General features: G+C 44.7%; 1 protein-coding gene across 7 annotated transcripts in view; it reads right to left on the bottom strand.

The window, feature by feature from the left end:
- LOC126985122 (sodium-dependent neutral amino acid transporter B(0)AT3-like) overlaps nucleotides 1-14,586 on the bottom strand; it is a 174,208-nt gene that overhangs the window by 116,159 nt on the left and 43,463 nt on the right. For all 7 annotated transcript variants that reach the window (XM_050839606.1, XM_050839610.1, XM_050839604.1 and 4 more), the window contains one exon: nucleotides 12,410-12,635. In XM_050839606.1, coding sequence (XP_050695563.1) covers nucleotides 12,410-12,635 — 226 coding nt within the window. The remainder of the gene's footprint in view (nucleotides 1-12,409; nucleotides 12,636-14,586) is intronic.

Here is a 14,586-nt window from a genome sequence, read left to right as displayed (position 1 = left end):
CCATATTTTTCCTCATGAAAGAACACACTTTACTCTTAGCCAACGCACGACACCTTCCTTCTTTCCTTCCTTCCATCCTTCCCTCCTCCTTGCAAACGAAGCCAGTCTTTCCTTCTTTCCATCTATTCTTCATTTCTTCCATCGTGAATCTCTTAGCTTCTCCTCATGAAAGAACACACCTCACTGCTAGCCAACACACGACACCCTCCTTCCCTCCTCCTCACACACGAAGCCAGTTTTTCCTTCCTTCCACATATTCTTTTTTTCTTTTACGCTGAGTCTCTAAGCTATTCCTCATAAAAGAACGGGTCTAGGACAACTGGCCGCAGACTAACTGGCCGCGGGAAACTGGCCGCCAAATTTAGCAGTAAGACTAGTCACCGCGGCCAACTCGTCGTCATATGGAACTTTCTGTTGTTTGTAGATAAAAATGTGTTTGATAAAACAAGAGGGTTGAAATTTCTTTATGGAGTGCTTTATTAGAATGAAGAAATATAAGATACTTATGCAAAACTGCAAAATTTTTCAAAATTACTTTATTAAGCAATTGAGAAAAAAATTAAATACAACTGCAAAAATCTATAAAAAGTTATGGACAAGTCCCCCAAGATATTCAACAAAATTTCGACCCTCAAATTCACTGACAATTGCTTTAATTCTTTCATCTACTTGTCTGTATTTCTTCAACTTGACAGGTGGATCTTGCCCTGCGATCATCTGCTCGGAATATAGGTCTCTTCCACGTTGGACTTTTTTCAAACCATCAATGAATTTCTAAACAGTAGGATGTTGCATTCCAAGTTCATTTTGCTGTTTTCCATGAGCAGCTTCTGCGTGATTCTTGTCCTGTCTTCGTCATTTAAGTAGCGTTCATAAACGTTCCACATTTCCTGTGGAAAAGTGGAGCACACCCTCTGTTTCTTCTGCCAACATAGTTGTCCTCAAATCAAACAAGAAGCACTTGAAGTTAATCTAGTAGTTCATTAGCGAGATTTTCAAATGCTTCAGCCATATATTCCATGAGAACAAATGCCAGGGTCAGGGTTTGTTTTTCTTCATTCCTACCTCCCCCAACACACAGTCGTTTGCATCACAACAATCATAGGGCTATCACAGACTTATCGTAGTCCCCCCCCGATGTTTTAATAAAAATAAAAATGCGGGTTAACGGAGAAAGTTATTGGGTTCTTTTAGGGTTACCAAATAGCATAATGATTAAAAAATTAAGAGTCGTATCTTATGAACCCGACCTGAGTCAGTCATCAAGAGATTCGTGTCTTATCAACACAATCACAGATGTGTCCGCGGCCAGTTGTCCCAGTCCCTAAAAGAACACACCTCTTTCCTTCGTTACCTCTATCATTCATTTCTCCCACCCTGAATCCCCTTTCCTTTTCCTCATCCAAGATCACACCTCTGTTGGCCAGCACACAACATCGTCTTTCTTCATATCTTCTTTCCCTCCTCCTTTTCCCCTATCCCGACTCCTTTCCTCTCTTCTCATGCACGGCCACGTCTCACTATAGCCATCCCATCACCCTGTCAGCCCACACACCCTTCTTTCCTTTCGGCTTTACTTCGTTTCCTCCTTTTACCCCAAATCCCCTCTCCTCTTCCTTTATACTCCTTTTCCTTAAATTGTTTTTCTTTATTTTCCTTCTCTTCTACTTTTATTTCTTCTTCTTTTTCTTTTTCTTTTTCTTTTTCTTTTACTTTTTCTTTTTCTTCTTCTTCTTCTTCTTCTTCTTCTTCTTCTTCTTCTTCTTCTTCTTCTTCTTCTTCTTCTTCTTCTTCTTCTTCTTCTTCTTCTTCTTCTTCTTCTTCTTCTTCTTCTTCTTTTCCTCCTCCTCCTCCTCCTCCTCCTCGAAAACAAGACGCCGGGAGTTATGTTATCCTTGTATAATTCGCTGGTAATGCCCCACCTGGAATATGCCGTACAATACTGGTCTCCAAATTACAGGAAAGACATTGAGTTAATAGAGAGAGTACAGCGCCGCGCCACGAAGATGATACCATCACTGAGGACGAAGCCTTACGAAGAGCGACTCGAGCGACTCAACCTCTTCACGTTGGAAAAGAGACGACTGCGGGGAGACATGAAACAAGTCTTTAAGTACCTGAACAAGCTCAGCAATGTTGATCACTCCTATCTCTTCACGCTACAAACTAACCCGAAGACAAGAAACAACGGAAGAACACTTCAAGCAAAGCGATGCAATACCGACATCGGCAGGAGTTATTTTCTCGAATTGAGTTGTTCGCCACTGGAACAGCCTTCCTGCAGTAGTGGATAGCGCAGAAACAATTAACTCCTTCAAGAAACGCATTGATCGCCACTTTGCTGCATCGGGAGTGAACTGAATGTATCCAAGTGCTTTAATCCTTCCCTGCAAGCCACTCCTGTGGCTAACGGATTGATTAAATCACTGGAAGCAGGCAGCCTTGTAATGAGCCAACAGACTTTCTGCTGCCTGCTGGTCCATGTTTCCTCCTCCTCCTCCTCCTCCTCCTCCTCCTCCTCCTCCTCCTCCTCCTCCACCACCACCCTGCCTTCACTCTTTCCCTCATATGAGTTTCCACACAAATCCCGGCGCGTCAAAAGGTGATGAAAGTTGACTTCCTTCCTTCCTTCCTTCCATCCTTCCTTCCTTCCTTCCTTCCTCATCACCGCCACGTCGTCTTTGCCTCTCCTCGCCTCTGTCTTCCCAAAAGGGGGGGGGGGAGGCGGCATCCCTCCCTATTTCCCTTATTCCTTCACGCCACCCCTCCTCGCTTTTGGCTGTGCGCGCGTGTGTGTGTGTATGTGTGTGTGTGTGTGTGTGTGTGTGTGTGTGTGTGTGTGTGTGTGTGTGTGTGTGTGTGTGTGTGTCTGAATTTACCTGTGCTGCATTGGCGTTCTTGTGTTGTAAATGTTATATACCTAAGTTTCTGATGTCATTGCTGTCCTTGTGTTTGGGCCGCAGGTCATACGTTATACTGGTTATTTTATACTAATGTTGTATTTTAACATATAATTGTGTTGTGCTGTTTCTTATGTTGAACTGGTGGGCTTGTTTAAATGTCCGTATTATTCTGAGTTCTGTTTTGCACTGTTTGGCTGGTTTAATTGTTGTCTGTCTTATGCTGTTTTCTGTTTTGGGATGGAAGGCTCGTTCAACTAATGGCTGTGTTATGCTGTTTTCCGTTTTGGGATGGAAGGCTCGTTCAACTAATGGCTGTGTTATGCTGTTTTCTGTTTTTGGATGGAAGGCTCGTTCAACTAGTGTCTGTGTTATGCTGTTTTCTGTTTTGGGATGGAAGGCTCGTTCAACTAATGCCTGTGTTATGCTGTTTTCTGTTTTGGGATGGAAGGCTCGTTCAACTAATGTCTGTGTTATGCTGTTTTCTGTTTTGGGATGAAAGGCTCGTTCAACTAATGTCTGTTTTATGCTGTTTTCTGTTTTGGGATGGAAGGCTCGTTCAACTAATGTCTGTGTTATGTTGTTTTCTGTTTTGGGATGGAAGGCTCGTTCAACTAATGTCTGTGTTATGCTGTTTTCTGTTTTGGGATGGAAGGCTCGTTCAACTAATGTCTGTGTTATGCTGTTTTCTGTTTTGGGATGGAAGGCTCGTTCAACTAATGTCTGTGTTATGCTGTTTTCTGTTTTGGGATGGAAGGCTCGTTCAACTAATGTCTGTGTTATGCTGTTTCCTCTGTTGCACTGGTAGGCTCGTTCATCTAATATATGTGTTATGACGATTCCCATCTTGGTTTGGTGGGCTCTTTCAACCGATACCCGTGTTATGATGCTGTTTACCTTGGGTTGGTGGGCTCGTCTAATTGATATCAGTGCTGTTTCCTATGTTGGGCTGGATTGCCTAACGTGCAGACACAGAGCAAACGAGATGACTTTCATAGCTTGTCTGTCCGTGTTTGTTGCTGGCAGACATGAAGCAAACGAGATGACTTTCATAGCTTGTCTGTCCGTGTTTGTTGCAGGCAGACATGGAGCAAACGAGATGACTTTCATAGCTTGTCTGTCCGTGTTTGTTGCTGGCAGACATGAAGCAAACGAGATGACTTTCATAGCCTGTCTGTCCGTGTTTGTTGCTGGCAGACATGAAGCAAACGAGATGACTTTCATAGCTTGTCTGTCCGTGTTTGTTGCTGGCTGACATGAAGCAAACGAGATGATTTTCATAGCTTGTCTGTCCGTGTTTGTTGCTGGCAGACATGAAGCAAACGAGATGACTTTCATAGCCTGTCTGTCCGTGTTTGTTGCTGGCAGACATGAAGCAAACGAGATGACTTTCATAGCCTGTCTGTCCGTGTTTGTTGCTGGCTGACATGGAGCAAACGAGATGACTTTCATAGCTTGTCTGTCCGTGTTTGTTGCTGGCTGACATGAAGCAAACGAGATGACTTTCATAGCTTGTCTGTCCGTGTTTGTTGCTGGCAGACATGAAGCAAACGAGATGACTTTCATAGCTTGTCTGTCCGTGTTTGTTGCTGGCTGACATGAAGCAAACGAGATGACTTTCATAGCTTGTCTGTCCGTGTTTGTTGCTGGCAGACATGGAGCAAACGAGATGACTTTCATAGCTTGTCTGTCCGTGTTTGTTGCTGGCTGACATGGAGCAAACGAGATGACTTTCATAGCTTGTCTGTCCGTGTTTGTTGCTGGCAGACATGAAGCAAACGAGATGACTTTCATAGCCTGTCTGTCCGTGTTTGTTGCTGGCAGACATGAAGCAAACGAGATGACTTTCATAGCCTGTCTGTCCGTGTTTGTCGCTGGCAGACATGGAGCAAACGAGATGACTTTCATAGCCTGTCTGTCCGTGTTTGTTGCTGGCAGACATGAAGCAAACGAGATGACTTTCATAGCCTGTCTGTCCGTGTTTGTTGCTGGCAGACATGGAGCAAACGAGATGACTTTCATAGCCTGTCTGTCCGTGTTTGTTGCTGGCAGACATGAAGCAAACGAGATGACTTTCATAGCCTGTCTGTCCGTGTTTGTTGCTGGCAGACATGAAGCAAACGAGATGACTTTCATAGCCTGTCTGTCCGTGTTTGTTGCTGGCAGACATGAAGCAAACGAGATGACTTTCATAGCCTGTCTGTCCGTGTTTGTTGCTGGCAGACATGGAGCAAACGAGATGACTTTCATAGCCTGTCTGTCCGTGTTTGTTGCTGGCAGACATGAAGCAAACGAGATGACTTTCATAGCCTGTCTGTCCGTGTTTGTTGCTGGCAGACATGAAGCAAACGAGATGACTTTCATAGCCTGTCTGTCCGTGTTTGTTGCTGGCAGACATGGAGCAAACGAGATGACTTTCATAGCCTGTCTGTCCGTGTTTGTTGCTGGCAGACATGGAGCAAACGAGATGACTTTCATAGCCTGTCTGTCCGTGTTTGTTGCTGGCAGACATGAAGCAAACGAGATGACTTTCATAGCCTGTCTGTCCGTGTTTGTTGCTGGCAGACATGGAGCAAACGATGACTTTCATAGCCTGTCTGTCCGTGTTTGTTGCTGGCAGACATGGAGCAAACGAGATGACTTTCATAGCCTGTCTGTCCGTGTTTGTTGCTGGCAGACATGAAGCAAACGAGATGACTTTCATAGCCTGTCTGTCCGTGTTTGTTGCTGGCAGACATGGAGCAAACGAGATGACTTTCATAGCCTGTCTGTCCGTGTTTGTTGCTGGCAGACATGGAGCAAACGAGATGACTTTCATAGCCTGTCTGTCCGTGTTTGTTGCTGGCAGACATGGAGCAAACGAGACGACTTTCATAGCCTGTCTGTCCGTGTTTGTTGCTGGCAGACATGGAGCAAACGAGACGACTTTCATAGCCTGTCTGTCCGTGTTTGTTGCTGGCAGACATGGAGCAAACGAGACGACTTTCCTAGCCTGTCTGTCCGTGTTTGTTGCTGGCAGACATGGAGCAAACGAGACGACTTTCATAGCCTGTCTGTCCGTGTTTGTTGCTGGCAGACATGGAGCAAACGAGACGACTTTCATAGCCTGTCTGTCCGTGTTTGTTGCTGTTGTGCGTGCTGCGTTTTATTTCAGGGCGTGTGAGCTGTTCCCTTCTTCATGTGCTTCCTCTCGATTCGGTTCTTGTAGTGTTCAGATGGAGAGGGGAAGTATCCTTGTTTTCGTTTGTTAGTTTGACTGTTTGTGTCGTTGTTGCACCTTTTTATTTTGCTTTTGTGCATGAGTTGTGCCACCTCTTTGGATTCTTTTTGGGAGCAGCGAGTAGCGGGCTTTTTTTTTTTATTATTGTTTATTTTTTTGTGCCCTTGAGCTGTCTCCTTTGTTGTAAAAATAAAGTGTTTTGTTTCCTATTTTGCTCTGGTTTGCGTAGCGTTCAGTCAGACAGAGGTGACATTGTGCGTCTGTCTCTCTGCGTTGCTCTTTGTGTGCGTGAGTTATGTTATATGTGTTTTTATGTCCTTTATTGCCTCTGTCTGGTATGCGCAACGTACAGGCAGAACGGACAGAAGGCCGGCGTAGCATTTCTGTCTGTCTGTGTCTGTCTACTGCAGGCGGGTGTGCTGGCTGGTGTTTTGCTGCCAGGTGACGCAGGCAAACACTCCGCGCTCTCCTCGCTGCTCAATATCGGACAACGGATTATGTTCTTAGTCGCGTTTCTTTCTAGTAATATTCCACCCTACCGTCACGACACTGATGGCAATAACATAGACAATAGTGATGGTGATAAGTAGCACTATTACTAGACTGTTCCATCATCTTTATATCCCTGTGTTTCCTATATGCTTTCATTGGCCAGCCTGAGTTATGTTTTCCTATCCATGTTTGTCTGTGTGTGTCTGCTCTACTCTCTCTCTCTCTCTCTCTCTCTCTCTCTCTCTCTCTCTCTCTCTCTCTCTCTCTCTCTCTCTCTCTCTCTCTCTCTCTCTCTCTCTCTCTCTCTCTCTCTCTCTCTCTCTCTCTCTCTCTCTCTCTCTCTCTCTCTCTCTCTCTCTCTCTCTCTCTCTCTCTCTCTCTCTCTCTCTCTCTCTCTCTCTCTCTCTCTCTCTCTCTCTCTCTCTCTCTCTCTCTCTTCATTCCTCTTTCTCTCCCTCTTTTCTTCAGTCAGTCATCCACCTCCTCTTCTTGGGTCCGAGTCTCCTCATTTGCTTTCCTCATTGCTCTGTCTTCCACTTCCCTCCTGCATTGTTTCTCCTTTTTTTCATCTTTCTTTCTGAGGTGGTTTTAATCAGGATCTCCGTTTCTTGTATTTCGTCCACTTTTCTTCGTTTTTTGTTTGTTTTGTTTGATTTTCGTAGTTTTTTTCTTTTCTTCGTTTCATTTGGTGTAGGATGTATTCTATTTTTTTTCACATTGCTTTGCTTTTTTTCCATTTTCTTTCATTTTCGTTCCGCTTTGCTTTGCTTTTTTTTCCGTCCATCTTTTTCGTTTCATCATCTCAGACGCTGAAGAGTATATCCGTTGGTTCGAAGCTGGCATTCCTACTAAGAACATAAGAACATAAGAACATAGGGAAACTGCAAGAGGCGAGTGGCCTACACAGGGCAGCTCCACTCACTTCAGGCAAAAAAGTCTACTTCTTAACCCGTCCGCTGCGATTGGCACGGATTTAGCCTTTACTAGAAGCCTGGAAACATATACTCCCAGGTCTTTCTCTGCCTCTGTGGTGGATAGTGGAGTGTTTCCCATGTGGTATTGGTGTGCTGGATATCCCCTCCCAAGGTGCAGGACTTTATATTTTACTTCATTGAATTTTAACAGCCACTTTTTGATCCATTTCTGTAGCTTGGTGATGTCTTCTTGTTGGAATTCTGCAGTCAAGGTGTTAAAACTGAGGTGACCAATAAAAAATAACTAATGTCATTTTATATGGAGGGACTAGAAGAGAAGGACGGAAGCACTAGAGGTCGAGAGTGAAAATAGGAGTCTTTCTATATCTCTTCATTGTCTTCATTGTAAAAAGATGTATACGTCATCTCGATTATCTTGTGAAATGTTGTTCCTCCTCTTAGTACTAATTGCAACTATGAGTATGAATTAATGAGCTCACACACACACACACACACACACACACACACACACACACACACACACACACACACACACACACACACACACACACACACACACACACACACACCTCACGCCTCTTCACTACACCTGTACGTTGCTTGTCTTTAAGGTCACTCTCCCTCCTTGGTCAATCATTAAAATCGATCTGACCGGTGCCCTGCCTCCTCCTTCCATTTCTCCCCTTCCTCGTTGCATTCTCGTTCTCTGCCTTTATATCTTCCTTGCTCTTCATTCTTGATCATCAAAATCGATCTAAGCGGAGCCCTGTTTCCTCCTTCCATCCCTTCCCTTCCTCGCTACATACTCACTCGATTCCTTCTTATCTTTCGCTCTCGGCCTTTCTCTCTCTTCCTCATCTTCATTCTTGATCAACTAAATCGGTCTGAACGCTGCCTTTCTTCCTTCTTCTTTCCTTTTTTTCTCTTCCCTCTCCTTCCTTTCCTCTGCTCGCTCGGTCTTGATTCATTCCCTCTACCTCCTTCTTCTTCGTTCTCTGTCTTTAGCTTTTCCTTCCTTCTTCTTTCCTTTTTTTCTCTTCCCTCTCCTTCCTTTCCTTTGCCTCGCTCGGTCTTGATTCATTCCCTCTACGTCCTTCTTCTTCGCTCTCTGTCTTTACTTCTTCTTTCCTTTTTTTCTCTTCCCTCTCCTTCCTTTCCTTTGCCTCGCTCGGTCTTGATTCATTCCCTCTACCTCCATCTTCTTCGTTCTCTGCTTTTATCTCATCCTTCTTCATTAATGTTTATCAATATTAATCTGAACTGCGCCTTCTTCCCTTCTTCCTCTACCTCCTTCTTCTTCGTTCTCTGCCTTCATCTCTTCCTTCTTTATTAATGCTTATCAAATTTAATCTCAACTGCGCCTTCTTTCCTTCTTTCTCCCTTACCTTCCTCTCCTCTATCTCTGTCCATTCCTTCCATCCTCCTCCAATTTTCTCTGCCTTCTTTCCTTATGCCACTATTTCATCCGCCTGTTACTATTAGTCTTCATCATCATATTCTCGTTATTCTTGCTCTTTAAAATCGATATGATGGTGCCCTCCTTCCTCCTTTCTCCCTTCCTTTGTCTCCTCTTCCTCTGTCCATTCCTTCCCTCTTCCTAAATTCACGTTCCTCTTTCTCTCCTTTCTTCTTCAATCTTAAGAGGGAAATTTGGTCTTAACGTTGCCTTCCTTTGTCATTCTAATTCGCCTTCCCTTCTTCATCTCTTCATTTTTTTCTCTGTGATCGCTTTACCCTTCCATCTCCCCTTTCTTCTATTATTTCTCCCTACTATTTCTGCCTTACTGCTTGCTCTTTTCCTTTCTCTACTAATTTCCTCTCCTTCCTGCCCTTTCTGTCTTCATTTCTCCGTTTCTCCTCTTCTTCTTTCCTCCTCTACTTTCTTTCCTCCTTTTGCTCTTTTCCTTTCTCTACCAATTGCCTCTCCTTCCTTCCCTTTTTGTCTCCGTTTCTCCTCTCCTTCTTTTCTTCTCTAATTTCTTCCCTCTTTTTGTCCCTCTTTTTCGCTCTTTGTCATCGTTGCCCTAATTCTACCTTCTTCCTTTCTTTATCAATTTTCTCTTCTTCCTACCCTTTTTGTCTCCATTTCACCGTTTCTCCTCTTCTTTCCTTCTCTACTTTCTTCCTTTTGGTCCTTTCACACTTTCTTTGTCTTCGTTGCCCTAATTCTTACAGCTCTCTTCCTTTCTACACCAATTTCCTCTTTTTCCTACCCTTTTTGTCTCCATTTCACCGTTTCTCCTCTTCTTTCCTTCTCTACTTTCTTCCCTCCTTTTGTCCCTTTTCTCTTAGTCTTCGTTGCCCTAATTCTACCTTCTTCCATTCTTTTCGTCATGTCTACTTTTTTCCATTCATATCCTCTTCCTTCCTTAACCCTTCTCTTCCTCTCTTCTTTCGTTCCTTCTCTACGTGCATTCTCTTTACCCATTCATTCTCACATTGCTTCTTCCTTCTCTGCCTACTCTCCCTTTTCCTCTCGTCTCATATCCTTCCTCTCTTTATCCTGTGTGCTCGAAGCGTCTTCTCATGTGGTTTATCTCTTCTTCCTTCCATCATTGCTTCTCCCTTCTCTGCCTACTCTCTCCCTTTCTCTTCTCCTCTTTCCCCTCTTTTCTTCGTCCTGTGGTCCCTTTTCCTCTCCTCTTATTTCCTTCCTCTCTTCATCCTGTGTACTCGAAGCGTCTCATTATATGGTATACCTCTCCCTCCTTCCCTCATCTTTTCTCCCTTCTCTGCCTACTCTCTCCCTTTCTCTTCTCCTCTTTCCCCTCTTTTCTTCGTCCTGTGCTCCCTTTTCCTCTCCTCTTATTTCCTTCCTCTCTTCATCCTGTGTACTCGAAGCGTCTCATTATATGGTATACCTCTCCCTCCTTCCCTCATCTTTTCTCCCTTCTCTGCCTACTCTCTCCCTTTCTCTTCTCCTCTTTCCCCTCCTCTCTTCGTCCTGTGTACTAGAGGCGTCTCATTATGTGGTTTATCTCTCCCTCCTTCCATCATTGCTTCTCCCTTCTCTGCCTACTCTCTCCCTTTCTCTTCTCCTCTTTCCCCTCCTCTCTTCGTCCTGTGTACTTGAGGCGTCTCATTATGTGGTTTACCTCTCTTATTTATGTACTCGGTAGCGGAAAACAGCCTCATAAATATGTATCTGGTCTAAACCGTGCGCGCCGCTGAATATTCGGTATAATTAGCTCCCGCGACCCCGAATAATATTTACGAACGACAGCGACCAAGGTGCTTAAGAGTCCAAGTTATTAAGAGGCTCATGTGCAGGCTATCGGGGGGAGGGGGGACAACCGGGGGCTGGTTAGGAGGGAAGGGAGACCGCGATCAAAGAAAGGTAAACGAGATAAGCGCTGCGAGGAGATACTTTAAAGTTAAGATGGAAAGAAGGGAGGAATAGGAAAATCGAAGGTAGGAAGAGTGGGTGGAGTAATGAAATTTGGTATGAGAGAGAGATAGATAGATAGAGAGAGAGAGAGAGAGAGAGAGAGAGAGAGAGAGAGAGAGAGAGAGGTTGTTAGACAGAAAGACAGACATAGAGGCAGAAACAGACCGAGAAACACAGACAGAGACATGAGTTGACATACCCCGACACATGAATGGTAGGTACTATGGATGTATCGGATGTCAGATTTCAGAGATCCGCGGATGTGGATGTGTATGCGGATGTCATATGTACATATTTTGCGGAAGCGGATGCGGATATCAGTTTCTACCAAACTGTGGATGCGGATGTGAATGCGGATATCAAATTATGACATCCTCACGGATGGGGATGCGGATGCGAATGTGTTCAGAATTTTGGTAATTCATTATATAGCACCAATTATTGCCAGATGGAAGCTGCTTTTATTGCACAATACTGCATTATGTAATTTTAAAGATTTATGACGAGTTTCAGCCTCATATGTTGTGTGTTACCAGGGTGCGGGACAGGGACCCAACTCGTCGTACATACACATTACACAGACATGCATAATGCATGTATATATTATTTACATACACAAATACGTACATACACACACCGTCACACGACACACACAGTCACACACCCACACACATACACATATATATATATAGATATATATATATATATATATATATATATATAGATATATATATATATATATATATATATATATATATATATATATATATATATATATATATATATATCTCTCTCTCTCTCTCTCTCTCTCTCTCTCTCTCTCTCTCTCTCTCTCTCTCTCTCTCTCTCTCTCTCTCTCTCTCTCTCTCTCTCTCTCTCTCCTTGCCAACCAGGCTGGTTCCCTTCATACTTACGCAATATTACATATAGTAGGCTACTTACAGTACTATTACACAGTACTTACATACATACTTTTACAAATTTACATGATACATACATACTACATAGTCACTATGTAAATTTATCTCCCTCCTTCTGCCCTTCCGTAAAACTCTTGACACATTATTTTCTGTGAATTAGAAAGGAAATGAATACAAGTTGTTATTTTAGTAGATAATTAAGTAATATGCATTAATTCATTTTCTTCAACTTTGCAAGCTCTGTACTCTGTAGTCTGCACTCTGTGTCTGTGACTCTGTAATGTATTAAATATATCCGCCACATCCTGTTTTTGTGTGGTGCGGATGCGGATGCAGATATTTATTTCATCACAAATGCGGATGCGGATGTTTTATTTATCAGAACTGCGGATGTGGATGCAGATGTGGAAAACTATGCGGATGTTGCGAGGGTGCGGATGCGGATGCGGACATCCGATACATGACTATTTTTAATACGTACATAATATATAGAGAGGCACATGGAGAGGCATCACACACAGAACATCATCATCATCATCAGGTTCAGTACTCACCGCCGCCGTTCTTCTGGCAGAGGTAGGGGAAGCGCCACACCGAGCCGAGGCCCACCGCGTACCCGATCACGGCCAGCAGGTACTGCCACTTCGAGTCCCACGATTCCCGATCATCGACGGCGCCGTCCCCGGGCTTGGCGGCCACGCTGGGCTGGATGGCGTCTCCGGGCGGGGGCTCATCGAGGGCTTCCAACTCTTTCTCGGAGCGGGTGGGGCTCTGTATGGCCTAGGAGACAGAGCCAGGGGTTACTGGGGGCTCGGGGCAAGGACCTGAGTGTGACCTGGAGGGATGTGGTGGTGACTGGAGGTGCTGGGGTGATCTGAGGTGTTCTTGGGTATTCGGTGATGTAGGCTCTTAGTGTGCAGAGAGTTGCGGTGTCGTGGTGACTGGATGGATAGTGGGACATGGAGTGGGTGACCGGAGGTGCTGGAGTGAGCTGAGGTGTTCTGATAAGCTGTTGTTCAGATGATGATGTAAGCTCCTTCTATATAGAGAGTTGCGGTGTCATGGTGATCGGATGCGTAATGGGACATGGAGTGAGTGACTGGAGGTGCTAGAGTGAGCTGAGGTGTTCTGGTGATTTATAGGTTCTTCGTTTTCTCGGTGTTTCGATGTCTGCAAGTTTAAGTGGTACATAGACTCTTGTAATCCGGGGTGTCATGAATGCTGGGGGCTTAGCTATTGCCATGTAAGATTTTGCTTAAGTATGGAAGTCTAAGGTTATATGATCTGAAATGACTTCTTATGGATACCTAGGGATGATTAGCTTAACCTGTGTTGAGATGATTTAATAAGTGCAATTACTGAGTGCAGTGACGAGGGCAATATGAATGATCTCCCTGCGATTTGGTGTGACCTGACGAGGAATGGTGATAAGTAGTAATGTCAGGCTAAGGAAAGATTCAGGTGCATGTGATAGCGTCCAATCGTTTCGACTGGCGAGTGTAGAGGCCGAGTGTTTGTTACCTGCACCGTTATTCACTAGTTTACTGAAGTGCTTTTTTTTTCTACCGCCTGCTTATGGTGCCGGTAGGCTTTCTTGATGGGTCCTGATTGTCGGCCCCAGCCCGTTATGGCGCAGGCAAGTGTTTATTGTGGCGCAATCTTGCTTGGCTCATGCAGTCCCCCGGAGCTCATGTCGATCCTCTTATTAGAGAAAAAAAATTAGAGTGCGGGTTGACAGGTGGGCTTCACGACAGCATGTGGTAGCCATTCGGCAGTGACTCTGACAAATCCCAGCTTGTGACAGCGGGCGTCACGCGAATCTGCGTCCTCCTGGACGCAGCGCCCCCACGCTAACTACTTGGCCACCGCCTCTTGCTGACTAACAGGTGCAGAAGTGGCTGCTGGGGCGGTGACCTTTTAGCTCCTTGGTGGTGTACTCGGTATGCTGCCCTGACCTTTGCTCAGAAGGCACGGGTTCGACCCCCCGGCACTCGGTGGTTCATTACGTGATTAAAATTACATCTAATTGCAGGTTGACTGTGATGGCTTGATTTTTCTATATGTATACTGTGTGTGTGTGTGTGTGTGTGTGTGTGTGTGTGTGTGTGTGTAGTGTGTGTGTGTGTAAAATGAATGAGCGAGTGAGTGAATGAGTCAGTGAATAAATGATTGAGTGAGTAAGTGAGTGATAGATAGAAATTGGATTGGTATGTCAATGAATGAATGAGTGAATGAGTGAGAATGAATGAATGAATGATTGAGTGATTCAATGAATGAATGAATAAGTGAGTGATTCTATGAATGAATGAATGGATGAGTGAGTGAGTGAGCCTTGAAGTGGATGATGGAGGCAGGAGGCGGGAAGGGGTGGTGGAAGGATGTCTGTGTGGAGAGTCACCGCTCCTTCAGGCGGCAGCGGCGGAGGTGGTGAGGCGGGGAAGGGGACGAGTGATGGCAGGTTGGTCATGAGGAGAGAGCGTAATGAATCGTAACAATGGTTGTCTGGCAGGCCGACCATGCAGAGAGAAAAATCATAAAAAAGTAATGGCAGACTGACCGCGAATGAAAAATAAATGCACATGATAATTGAAAATAAAGATAAGAAAAACAGCAGTTGGCCATTCTGGCAGAAAGATTCGGCAGGCCAGAGGCTGAAAGCAGTCACCCCGTCCTACCTTTCCCTGCGGGAAAAGACCCTCTTGAGAAGAGAGGGAGAGAAAAGTGGTTAGAC

Source organism: Eriocheir sinensis, chromosome 58 (genome assembly GCF_024679095.1).
Source record: "Eriocheir sinensis breed Jianghai 21 chromosome 58, ASM2467909v1, whole genome shotgun sequence".
Taxonomy (NCBI): Eukaryota; Metazoa; Arthropoda; class Malacostraca; order Decapoda; family Varunidae; genus Eriocheir; species Eriocheir sinensis.
The sequence above is the reverse complement of the archived record's forward strand: the minus strand, read 5'-3'. Positions and strand labels throughout refer to the sequence as shown.